General features: G+C 35.8%; 2 protein-coding genes across 2 annotated transcripts; both read left to right on the top strand.

The window, feature by feature from the left end:
* The first annotated feature begins 2,961 nt into the window (after positions 1–2,961).
* On the top strand, positions 2,962–6,086 carry LOC140981787 (uncharacterized). The gene is made up of 2 exons (XM_073448252.1): positions 2,962–3,517; positions 4,286–6,086. The coding sequence occupies exons 1-2, from the start codon at positions 2,986–2,988 to the stop codon at positions 5,437–5,439; spliced, it is 1,686 nt and encodes a 561-aa protein (XP_073304353.1). The 5' UTR covers positions 2,962–2,985; the 3' UTR covers positions 5,440–6,086.
* Positions 6,087–8,059: 1,973 nt separating this feature from the next.
* LOC140980983 (protein TIFY 8-like) lies at positions 8,060–11,683 on the top strand. The gene is made up of 6 exons (XM_073447155.1): positions 8,060–8,559; positions 9,271–9,458; positions 9,628–10,076; positions 10,177–10,264; positions 10,912–11,110; positions 11,359–11,683. The coding sequence occupies exons 1-6, from the start codon at positions 8,364–8,366 to the stop codon at positions 11,439–11,441; spliced, it is 1,203 nt and encodes a 400-aa protein (XP_073303256.1). The 5' UTR covers positions 8,060–8,363; the 3' UTR covers positions 11,442–11,683.
* Positions 11,684–13,147: the final 1,464 nt, after the last annotated feature.

Below are 13,147 nucleotides of genomic sequence, written 5' to 3'. Positions count from 1 at the left end.
GATGGTTATTGACGTTTCGTTTCGTGTCGTAGGCACTTGGGAGAACGAGTAGTCGTAAAAACTATTTTGGTGTCAAAATTTGAGGTTATGAGTTTTATTGTATTGTGTGAGGTGCGTCGTTTCTTTGGGAATGTTTGGGACGTTTTGGGGAGTCGAGTTAGTGACATGGTGTCCTAAGATGAGTCTCGAGGCGTTGTTCATTGTCTGTGTAATCGAAGTTGGAGAAAATCAGCTTCTAAGTCGCGGGTCCAGTGCACTCGGCGCCCGAGCGGTAACATAGTACCGCCCGAGCGCCACTCCTTCAGTCCGAGGGTAGGCGGCCAGTATACCTAGCGCTCGAGCGGTAATATATTAATGCCCGAGCGCGGCCCCATCTGTAGGAAATGTTTGGTTTCCACTTAGTTGTAGGTTCAAATAGTGAGTTCATGTCTTTTATTGTTGGGAAATGTTCACACGGCACTTTAAGTATTGTTCGGGGTTCGATGTCATGGTTAATATGATTAAACGAGGTCAAGTCCCGAATGAACTAGAATGTCCTAAGCTACTTATTCACTTTGGTGGTGAGCTTGAGTACCTAAGTCTAAGTTATGCAAGTTAAGTATCTTAAAATCATGTTAGTCTGTGCAGCAACGGCCCCAAAGCGAGCTCCAACGAATCCCTCAACGCCAAGTAAGTATGTTCGACGTGCAAAGAAAATATTTTCAAGTTTTTGAGGTATGCTAAATGTCTTGTGACCAAATTATGTATGGGGTTGGAAAGCGCTAAATCATGAACGAGGACCAACCCACCCCGTTAAATTATGAACGGGTTTAGATCAGGATTGGAAAGCGTTAAAGCATGAACGGGGACCAATCCACCTGTTAAAGCATGAACGGGGATCTCATGTATGTGGTAGTGGATACGTCCCTGTCAGCCCAGTACTGTGGTTTGTCTGATCAGGCACTTATTATGTATGGGTCACTTTCTTTGAAACATGCCTCTACGCGAAAATGATGAAGTTATGTATGTTCAAGTATGCAAGCATGTTTAAGAAAAGTTTTATGTTGATGGCACGTCTATATATGTATGTACATATGTTCAAGCTTTTGATATGCAAGTTCAAGTGCCTGATCAGACAAACCACAGTACTGGGCTGACAGGGACGTATCCACTACCACATACATGAGATCCCCGTTCATGTATGGGTCACTTTCTTTGAAACATGCCTCTACGCGAAAATGATGAAGTTATGTATGTTCAAGTATGCAAGCATGTTTAAGAAAAGTTTTATGTTGATGGCACGTCTATGTATGTATGTACATATGTTCAAGTTTTTGATATGCAAGTTCAAGTTTCAAGTATGTAAGCTCTATTTTGAAGTTGCATGTGGTTTTATTACGTATTATTCGTTACTTCCAGTTTATACGTGTTGAGTCTTTAGACTCACTAGACTTGATCGATACAGACGAGGATGTTTATGAGGAGGCTGGAGGTGGGGACCAAGGAGCAGGCTTGGACTGAGCGGGAGGCTAAACCCGAGGACCGCCATGTTTTAAGTTTTATGAAAACATTTATTTCTTATGTCAAACTTTAAATTTCAAATCTTTTGTTGCAACAACTTGAGAGACGTACAGTTTTACTTCTTTTACCGAATTTTGCATGTTCACTTTTTATTTAAGAAAATTTTAAATTTTTCCGCAAATTTTAAGTAGTAAAAGTATGGTACGTTACACAAAGACATGTTATCCACATACCTATTTGTTTCTCATTATCTTGTATAAAAAATAACCTACAAACAAATTAATTTTCTCAATAATAATATACATCTAAAGGAAAAAATGATTATCTGCATTACATTAAATTTCTATTCAATATTATTTTATTGTAAAAAAAAATCAAAATTCAACAATGTAAGTATGAAAAATGACAAACAAAGACAATATTCTTCATGTTTGGAGGTGTGAATTCCGACAATATGCTTCATTCGCCTTCTACAAACCCTCCTCAAAGATGGAACAATAACTCAAATAATTGAGACAATTGGATTACATAAAGTAAATCAAAACTGAAGCAAATCGCCATGTGTGCTTAGCTAATATTGAAGCAAAAACTCAATTATTTACTAGATATTTCAGCAAAATCATATTAAAAAAAACGATACTTGCTTATGAATACAGATCGATCGATTTGCTTGTCAAAACTAAGGCAGATTATCGAACATATAAAAAAGCATGGCTTGTGAAAAACACAGGCAAGATTGAAGCAGAAAATCGAAATAAACACTTCAGATTACAACGATTTGATATGCAAAATAATCCAAATATCTTAAATTTTTTTCGAAATTACTTAAAATCGAGGACAAAATTGAATTACACTGGTGAGCTTGACCTTGAAATATCTTTTTGCGAGATGTATCGACCGATAGATTACGACTGGGGAGGGGCGATGGATTTGGATGGGGGAGGCGTATACGATTTGATGGGGTCGATGAATATATATTTTAATTTCAATAACTATATGTAAATTATCATAAGAAAATAATATAAATCTGACTCTGAAGAGAGTTAAAACTATATTGTCGGATACCAATTTACAAAATATAATACATAAAACTGAATCTTTATTGAAACACAAAGATTGAAAGATGGACGTTATTCTAATTTAACCATGTTTTATCGATAATCTATACTATTATATTAAGTGTGAGGACATGATAATAACTACCTAGAGAGGATATCAACTTTTTTTTTTCCAATTTTACCCTTATATGATATTAATATTACACTTTTGTTTTTTGTTTTAATTTCAACACACTTTTATTTTTATTTATTTTTATTTCAACAATTCAAATATCAATTTAGTCCCTCCATAATTTATCAAATTTCATTTTAATTTATCGATAATAATAAAAAAATTGTACACATATCGCGTGTACATATTAACTAGTAATTAGTAATAATTATCAAATTGTGCCACCTGATATTGCCATTTTGAAGAACGCACCTCATGAACCGGCTTCCTCCCTCTTACCGCCGCCGCTCAATCCTCGATAAAGGCAACGCCCTCCATCGGAGATTCGAATCCGACCAACTCACCTTCTCAATCCCCATCCGCCCCCTTCCTCCTCCCTCAAACCCAACCCACCCTCCACTGACACCACAATCACATCAAAACCCAAGCTCCTCAGACTTCGCCCGCATCTCCAGTTTGCTTTCAAATCCATCTATCCACCCTGGTCCTGCCCTGGAAGAGGCCTTAACTGCATCCCGAATCAATTGGCGCCCGAATCTTTTGCTGGATATTTTCAACCATTTTGATTCCTCTCCCAAGCCCCTTTTCACCCTCTTTCAATGGGCCAAAAAGCAACCCGATTATCAGTTCTCTAATCCTGTTTTCAATGCCATGATTAATTCCCTTGGTAAGGGACGAGAATTCGATTCAGCTTGGCGCTTGATTCTTGATCAGGTAGAGGGGGATGCGAGAGAAAGGCCGGACTTTGACACCTTTGCTATCATGATCAGGAGACATGCGCGTTCAGGTATATATGTTTTGTTATTCGAAATGTATTCACTACATGTGCCTTTTTGCCTTGAGTTTTTTCACCTCCAGTTACTGGTTTCAATGATTAAGTAGACATGTAATTCTCTCTTATCTCGAGTCTGGATTTATTTTCAGTAGCAAGCCGTTTTGTGTAATTTTTCTTTAGATGCTGTGATACGTGAGAGTGTGAGAGAAGTATCTTGTTTTATTAAGTAAACTATTTTTATATGGCTTTTGCGTAGGATTAATTGGCTACACGAAAAGTTGATTTTACTTGAATTTATCACTTAGGTTGCATCTGGATAAATTTCACATGATTATTTCAGATATATGATTTCAAGTCCCTCGATTTGGATGGATTAAATTCACTGTATATATCAATTTAAGAATTTCTAGTGTTGGTGTCATTTGAGATCTACATTTCAAATTATTTATCAAATCCAATCGATCAGTCCAAACACAACCTTAGAGTATCGGATTGTTGTGCTAAAGATGTGTGTTGTATTGTGTTTTAATAGGGTCTGTTGTGAACGTTTTAATGTAGGAAAATAAACAATTCTTGTTATATTGAATATCATCACGACAAGGAATTTGCATTAGAAAGCTGGCTACTTGTGAAATGGATTTCACAAAAATGTATCAGTTTTCGCACCTGTAAAATACTGAGAATCTGCGAAGAAATATTCTAATTTTTCTTGTAAATTAAGTATGTCGTTTGGTCAGTATGGAACTATGAATCCCTTATTAATATTTGATGGGTATACAGGTAATCCCTTTGGTGCAATTCGAGCTTTTAAATACGCATCAACTTTGGGTATCTCCTGTCAGTTGAACTGTGAAAAGAATTTGTTGGAGATTCTACTAGATTCTCTGTGCAAGGAGGGACAAGTTAGAGTGGCCTCAGAGTATATTGATAAGTACAAGGTGGAAAATCCAAGCTGGTCGCCATCTATTAGAGTATATAATATGTTACTAAATGGGTGGTTTCGATTACGAAAGCTTAAACATGCTGAGCGGCTGTGGGAGCATATGAAAAAAGAGAATATCAAACCAACTGTAGTAAGTTATGGGACCTTGATTGAAGGATTATGCAGAATGCGCCGACCTGACATGGCATTGAATTTAATTGATGAAATGAAAATGGAAGGTGTTGAACCAAATGCGATTGTCTATAATCCGATAATTGATGCCTTAGGAGAAGAAGGCAGGTTTAAAGAGGCACTGAGTATGCTAGAAAGGTTTTCAATTTTGGAATCAGGTCCCACAATTTCAACCTATAATTCCCTAGTGAAGGGTTTCTGTAAGGCTGGGGATCTGGTAGCCGCATGCAGGATACTTCAAACGATGTTAAAGAAGAAATGTGTGCCGACTTTGACGACTTATAACTATTTTTTTAGGTACTTCTCGAAATGCGGGAAGCTAAAAGACGGCTTAACTCTTTATACCAAAATGATTGGACTTGGATATGAGCCAGATCGCCTCACGTATCACCTACTGGTGAAAATGCTGTGTAAGGAGCAGGAACTGGACCTAGCAATGCAGATTATTACAGATATGAGATCAAAGGGTTGTGACTTGGACTTGTCTGCTAGTACTATGCTGATCCACTTGCTGTGCAAATTGCGTCGATTTGATGATGCTGTTACCGAGTTTGAGGACATGATTCGCCGAGGCATCATTCCTCAGTATCTCACATATCAAAGAATGAGCAATGAACTAAAGAGACGGGGAATGCCTGATAAGGCACAGAAACTCCATGATCTGATGTCATCAGTACCTCACTCGATAAAGTTACCTGATACACGTACTAGACAAAGGGTTTCTTCTCGTGAAAGAAGAACATGTATATTACAGAAGGCCGAGGCAATGGCTGGAATCTTGAAGACGAGCAAAGATCTTAGAAAGCTTGGAAAGCGTTGACAATGCCGTCATCAACGTGGATGAAACTTTAGGTTGCATTTGGATGGATGAATCTGAAGATATGGATTTCAAATCCATAATAACAAATCCATTAGTTTGTTTAGGTTAATTCATTTGACAATGAATTTCAAATTCAAAATAGTTATTTTTTGGGTCATTTTGGTGGATTTCAAATTCTTCCCAACACGTAGTCCAAATACATCTTCAAATCCAACCGCAACGGAAGGTCAAATGAGGGGGAGATGGTTACGTTTCATCTATAAATTTTTTGAAATTTTGCCTCATTTTTTTGAAATAAGTTTCGTCATCCAAAATGCACTAGACCGTCTCTCATCTCAAATTCTCTTTTTCGTCTCCGACAATCAATGCATGACAGTTGATGGATGAGGACGAAGGGAAAGATAACTTGACAGAAGTTTAGTTCTTGTAACTAAATGTCTATAGGTTAACAAAGAGCTACGGGGTATCAAAGACGCCTGCAGATACACACAATATTACAGAACTCGGGGTTGAAGGATTCTGGTTTAACTTATTTGTATCAAGTGATGATGGATTGAAAATGATTCGAACCCAACATAATATTGCCCGCTATGCTAGTGTGGATGTCATTTGCTAGCATATTTGTGGGTGGTGTTCGACCCGCTCGCTGGAAACCATTGCTCCAGCGATATAAAAACTCTTATAATACCTGAGACAGATCTGTTATCCGATCTGACTTATGAAAAATTATTAATTTTTATGCTAAAAATATTATTTTTCATTTAAGTATGAATCGACTGTTAGAATAGTTTCACGATCAGAGAGATACAAGAAGGGTCATCTCCGCTAATATCGAATTTGTTTTGAGTCCAGAGTTTAAAACGCACAAGTATACAATCTAAACACCTTATGGATGTTTAAATAACATATGAAACCCAATAAAAGTTTTGAACGTAGAAATTAAAAATTTAAAATTTTCGTACGAGAAACTATACATCAACATTAAGTCTATTAGTGGTCGCACAACAATCCTACTCTTGTTGGACGGAACATTAATGCCATTCAAGTCGAGGACTAGGACAACGCACGTTAAGTTTGACATCTGAAAAATGGAAAATGACATGAGAAAAATTGCATTGTTTGATGATATAATATATATTATACGATGTCATACTCTCTAGTCTGTTAGGGACGTGACGCCTATTACTTTCCACATATCCAAAAATTTAAATGTAAAATGCAACACCCAAATAATTTTAGAAAAAAAATTAATTTTTAAAAAAATATTAATTATGAAAATTGATATTTTCCAACGTTCAATGTAAGAAAGCAAATTGTATTAATAAAAAAGGGATGTGGTAATTGTGGTCTGTACAATTATCAGTAAATTGTGGATGCCGTAGTCTACATGTTGATTAGTTATTATTTCAAAGCAATAAATACGATGGTTATTTTAATATCCTTTTGGTAATAAATACGATGGTTAGTAATCGGTGGAGTACAAGTCTGCAATGTTCATGAGGAACTAACTGGTTTATTTTATGAAATCAGTTCAACCGATTGAACCGTTTAATCAGACGATTAGATCGGAAAATTATTATATTATATAAAACAATAATATAATATAATAAATAATATATTTTAAATTCAAAAAATATTAAATATGTAAATAAATAATAAATATATATATTTATGAACGTTCAAAACAACATACATATAATCAAATATATTTATATCAATACTTTTCATGAAAAAAAAATCAAAATAAGCTTAATAATATAAAATAATACTTTTAGCAAAGTTCAAAATCTAAATAATCATATATATAAATAAAATTTAACATATAAGAAATAATTTTTTAAAAAGAAAAATAAGAAAATAAATAAATTCCAAAAAAATGAATAAAAAGTTCTGAATCGGTTGGACCGATTTTTCACCTGTTCTTGACCGATTTTGTCCGGTTCTGATCGCTTTAACTGTTAAAATGATTTATAAAATAGGTATAGATTGGACCAGTGACCGGTTCCTCGTCGTACCGGCCGGTCTGATTTAAAAAACATAGCAAGTATGCATGTGTGTGTTTTTTTTTTAAAAAATAAATATATATTTTGCATAGTAAATTTTTTTTTTTTGAAATATGCTCATTGTATTAAATTCGTACGCCATATTGATGGAACTGTACTTCCGAGTGTGTATTAAAAAACTTAAGTACTAATCTTTTATCTCTTCTACTAAAGCACAATTTTGTTGATAATGTAAACTAAATTACAGATCACATTATATGGAAAAAGAAGGTCGTAGTGCGGCAACGCCAAGGACGTAGTCACTATTTTATATTCATATCATAATATCTTTTTCATCCGTCTGTTTTTCATGCATTTGCTACCATAATTTTTTTTAATGCCGAGACAAAATCGACTCAGCAAACACAAGAAATTCTATATTCATGATCAATATATCTTTTGTGAAATGATCTCACGTATTTTTATTTATGAGACGAGTCAATCATATTCGTGAATCGAATCAATCGTGTCTTTATTAGTATACATAAATTTATAAGGTATCTGTGGAAATAACCATGTTATTTTGATATATCAATAACATTGACAAGAAAGGACATTTGTTATCTGTACATGCCTCATAAAAGACAAGGCTTTTTCCTTTCTTCCCACAATCAAAAGACAATTGTGATTCACAGTTGTCCTTTTCTGAAAATCGTGCTCCCACTTGAGTGTTTATTTTCTGCGTTTCATACTAAAGATTCTAACTTTACCTTCTTGAAACCCCTTGAGCCAACGGCCACAAACAATTTTTTTTTTGGGGCGGGGATGGAAAATTGGTTTGAGATTTGAGACTCAAAAGGGGTGATTTTGGAGTCGTATAATTTTCTCATTTTTGCTGTTTATGTGATCTTTTTTTCTATTTATTGTTGTTGTTTGTGTTATATGGCTCATGCTCCGAGCAATAGTAAGAATACGGAAGCAAATGGTAATATTAGTGCTGGCGGTGATACTGAAGTGAAATCCGCCACTTTTCATGACTTTCTTGGTAACAAGGGCAAACGTCAAGTGTCTACGACCGGTGGGGGAACCCGGCCGCCTCCGGATTTATCGGTGTCGGCTACTTCCGAGCAGGCCTCTGGTAGGAAGAAACCATTAAATACCTATTTTTACTTTGTTTTATTTATTATAGTATCTTGTAACTGTTGTCTTTGTTGAGTAGCGCGCTTGTCTTTGATTCCTTTTATTTCTTGACAGTTAATATTTGAGTAGTTCAATTGATATAATTTTAATTGTGTGAGAGTGAGTGCTCTAGATTTTTATTTTCAAATGATGGAGTGACCTCGAATCTTCAGGGATTTGGCAACTAAGGATTTTAATTTATTCAGCATATTTAGCCCTATAAGTTTGAATTTGCATAAAAGTTGATTCTCGAGTTCTTTACTTACACAAAGCTATTTTGGTGGATTGGAAGGTTGGTACTTTTGGCGACGGAGTAGCTCTGTGTGTGAGGTCATTGATGGATAGTTCTCTTGATACTGTTATCTTGTGTACGTGTAAAAAATTCGAAATGAAGCTGCTAGGCATAGTAAAGTTTCGTGAAAAGGTTATTGATTTATTTCTACAGTTTCAGAGAAGACTACTAAAGTGAAACATGTGTACATTAGATTATATTTTTGAGCAAAAGTTTATCACACGATAGCAGTTCACATTTGTTGAAGATAATTTAAGTAGGCAGCTTGCTATGTATTGTTGGCAATTAGTATTGTTATGATTTCAAGATTATTGTGATGACTTGATGGATCCTTGAGAAATTAATGGTTTCAATTTTTTTCTACACCAATCATGACAGAAAGACATGTAAATAGTCATTTGGAGGGTATACCTTTCTGTGGATCAAGAGGCGAACTTATGGGGCCTGAAACTAGCTACAGATTCAGTGGAAACAAGCGAAGTAACTCTGACTCCTTTATGGTGTCGTCAAGAGATAAATTGCCACAAGGACAACCAGATTCACAAGATAATCCAGTTTTGACAAAGGTGTGCTCTTTCTTATTTCTTCCTTTTATATTTTCCATTGTATCTCTTGAAGATTAGCTCTTATCGACCCCTGAAAAATAGTGCTTAAGATTCTGATGCCTTTTGCTGGCTGAATTACTTAGCACAACGTAATCTACCAATCTCATATCGAATTTCTTTTCAAGCTCAGCTCATGCGATATTCGGGGGGAGAACAGTCTAGACAACCACATGATGAGGAAACGTTTGGCGTGCATCAATTGAGGCCCATTCCATCCTCATTTATATCGCAGCCATCCCAAGGTGTGAGAACTGATGCTAACAATCCCAAGTGGGATAGAGCTATACCGGCGAATCTTGGATCGGGGTTGCAATATCCTCCACGTTCTGGTCAGGTTGCACCATTTGGATACCAGACACTCTCTAGTAAGATTAGAGACACAAATATGGGTACTTCTGTTGTATCGCAGACAGCTGCCGATGAAGGATCTAGAACTGGAATAAAAGGTTCAGGAATTTTGAGCTCAACTAATACAGTCGGAGGTATCTCAGGGAGACAGCCTTCGGGTGTGCTCATACGTAGGGGTGAACAAAAGTCTGGGATTTGTGTATCTGAACCAGAGTCTTCTATTTCTCCCAGGTTGATTTGGTTGACGTGTGTTGTATTTGATAGCATTCTTGAGTATCAACTTTGAGTCTAAATGAATTTTGATTGTTCAATCTCTATTACTTTATGGCAGCCAACGCGCGACCGAGTCTGCTGGTCGTCAGATGACTATATTTTATGGTGGTCAAGCGCACGTTTTTGACAATATTCATCCAAATAAGGTTTTTTCTACATCTTTTAGAAGTTATTACGAATATTGTCTATAATTCTAGTGCTCTTTGATGGAAAATTAGACTGGTTATTGCTAATATTTACTTGGATACACTTGACAACTAACACCTCTAATCAATGTGATTTTATCTGAAGCAATTATAAGTTCTCTCTGCCCCTCCTTGAAATAGGAATATACACATTCCTCAATAGCTTGTAAAAATTGAGCTCTTTTAGTGCTATAATGTCAGAATTTTTTTTGAAACCGCTTTTCTTTGAAGCTCGAGCTTATGGGAGAGGATCTTAACTATTGTTTTATATTTGACACTCGCGCAAATGTAAGGTATAGATTGAGGAACATAGATTTGAAATCAATATCCAGTACACACGTATGACGGATAGGTCTTGGACAATGCATGGCAAAAAATAATTATTGATGGTCAATCCAAAAAAATATATACAAGGGTTGCTTGTCAAAAGTTTTGAACTTGCTACTTTTTCATTCTGATATCATGTCAGAAATCATTTTTTCTAAAGCTCAAGCTCATGAAAGGTTATGTACAATAATAGGCAGCACTAACAAATTATTGTTTGATATCATATATAATAACCGGACATTATCTCTGAAATCCGTCGCATTTTCTGTGGTATACATCAGGCAGATGTTATAATGACTTTGGCTGGATCAAATGGAGGATCTTGGTCTACAGCATATACTTCTAATTTGGCAGTCAGACCCTCCACCGGAGAAAACCAAATGCCTGGTGGTAATGAGAACGATGTGGCAATTTCTATACTGAGGGAGTTGCAAGGGAAATCATCTGACAAAGAGGATGTCTACCATGGTTTTAGCTCTGGTAATCAACAAATGTTTATCCCATTTGTTTACTTACTTGCACTGTGATATATGTTCGCATGTATTTAATCGAGGAAATTAAATGGTACTCCATTTCTTTTGAACGTAACATCAGTCAACCTCTTTTCACAACTTTGTAAAAATTATTTTTCATGAAGAACATCACCTGCTAAAGGTATAATTATGAATTTTCTTGATATAGCTAGAATGCAAATTTGCTAATGTAAAAAAACCATATTGATGTTGTAGGAAATTATCAAGCGGGCATCAGAACCAAGGAAAAAACTGCCTCATTCAAAGAAACTAAAATTGGTGCTGGAGAAAAACCCTGATAGTAATGGTGACATGCCACCTTTTGAACTATAAACACCATTGGATACCAAACATGATCCGAATGGACTCGGTCTTCGATTATATTCTGTTGATCCTGCTGCTGTTTCTCACAATCTTGAAATTAGGGATTATTAAGCTTTCATGTAGTCGTGTTTTTTTAATGAAAAATTGTATATGGTTCTGTTTCTTTGCGACTCTGAGGAGGTTGTACTACCCAAATGCATTAGAAATTCACCTTTAACTCTCCTTCCACTCATGCCAGTTCAGGGCATAGGGATTAAACATTCCACAAGTTGATGTTTCCACCTAGAAATTGCCCCATTATCGAAGCCACAATCAGGTATGGGTACCACACCTTCTCTGAAAGGCTGCGACTATCCATTTCCAAAATTCTAACAGGAACCCCATAAAGATGGACAGTGGCAGAGCTAAAACATTGAGATGAAGGAACAAGTCGAAAGATTTTTTGGAGCGGGAAATTTTAGGTACTAGAAAACTGCCATAAAACATAATTTTTGTTGGTCTTAGAGATGCCCCTGCTGGATCCATTCCTGCATATAGGCTTCGGAGACAAAAATCGATTTAAGTCAAACAAGGATGAAAATGCAGGGATAACCTTACATGGTTCTATATGCTTGCACAAAATCCCCGCATGTCTTATTGACAGTGAGACTGGACAATCTCCTGAAATTTCTGAGGAACATTCACTATATATCAATTTCAGTAGAGATTCCATTTGACACCCACCAACAGTTAATAGACAAATTTTAGGAAACTGATCTATGTTCTATTAATCTTAGCCCGAAGCGTCTCGTTTCTAGCACGTTCTTCCTGGAATTAAAAGGATGCGATATAAGTATGTGTACACTCTGGTTACTGGAATGACGGTAACAACAAAAATAAGAATTTCTCCATCAGAGAAGTTTCGAGAGGGAAGAGTCCTGCCTTTGTTATGAAATTGCTGTTGTGCACTTTTCATTGACAGAGTTGCATAGTTTTTCCTCGGATTGCAGTGTCAATTCCAGTTTCTGTAACGTCAGAAAAAGTTGTTGCTCTAGTTTAAGAAACACAGGGATATATTAATAGCTACAAATTTAATAACCCAAGGGGTTGAAACTCATTAATTTTTCACAAGGAAATCGATACTTCTTGGGTTCCTTTCAGAATTCCCTCCAGGGAATGGATGAGTTTAAAATAGTTTTGTAGCAAGTTCCTTTCAAGAAACAGGACACAACCATTCCATCAAAATATCAACTAGAAAAACACTCTGCTCAAATGACACGAAGCACTATGATAGTAGTAGGATGAGTAAATGATCAACTCAAAATTCAAACTGATTAAAATCTTGCTCGCTCAATCTTTGGGAAATGCTAGTTGATGTGGGATTCTCAAGGACTAATAAGCAAGTGAATTTACTGAACAAATAGGTGGGTAAAAACATTAAGCTTGGCAGAGTCAATCATGTAGAGCTTTAACTTAATACAAATGTAGATAACATATAACGACCAATTTCAAATACTTCAAAGATGAAGCAAAACAACCTCCAAGGACTCCGAAATAAATACCAATCTTGAAGAATTCTGACAATATTTGTCTACTCTTACATGAAGACTAGCACGTGAATTCATATTCTATATAACAAAAAATTTAATTAATAATAAAAATATTTTTTACTCTTTGCATAATGTGATCTAATATATCAAAC

The sequence above is a fragment of the Primulina huaijiensis genome, chromosome 7 (genome assembly GCF_012295235.1).
Source record: "Primulina huaijiensis isolate GDHJ02 chromosome 7, ASM1229523v2, whole genome shotgun sequence".
NCBI classification, from domain to species: Eukaryota; Viridiplantae; Streptophyta; class Magnoliopsida; order Lamiales; family Gesneriaceae; genus Primulina; species Primulina huaijiensis.
This window is presented reverse-complemented; position numbering and strand designations above follow the sequence as displayed.

What these genes read in the sequence shown, in the direction of transcription:
- LOC140981787 (XM_073448252.1), top strand. Translation starts at nt 2,986, where the DNA reads ATGAACCGGCTTCCTCCCTCTTACCGCCGCCGCTCAATCCTCGATAAA. An exon ending in CAGGAGACATGCGCGTTCAG is followed by an intron (nt 3,518 to 4,285) that starts GTATATATGTTT and finishes ATGGGTATACAG; the next exon opens with GTAATCCCTTTGGTGCAATT.
- LOC140980983 (XM_073447155.1), top strand. Translation starts at nt 8,364, where the DNA reads ATGGCTCATGCTCCGAGCAATAGTAAGAATACGGAAGCAAATGGTAAT. An exon ending in TACTTCCGAGCAGGCCTCTG is followed by an intron (nt 8,560 to 9,270) that starts GTAGGAAGAAAC and finishes CAATCATGACAG; the next exon opens with AAAGACATGTAAATAGTCAT. An exon ending in ATAATCCAGTTTTGACAAAG is followed by an intron (nt 9,459 to 9,627) that starts GTGTGCTCTTTC and finishes TTTCAAGCTCAG; the next exon opens with CTCATGCGATATTCGGGGGG.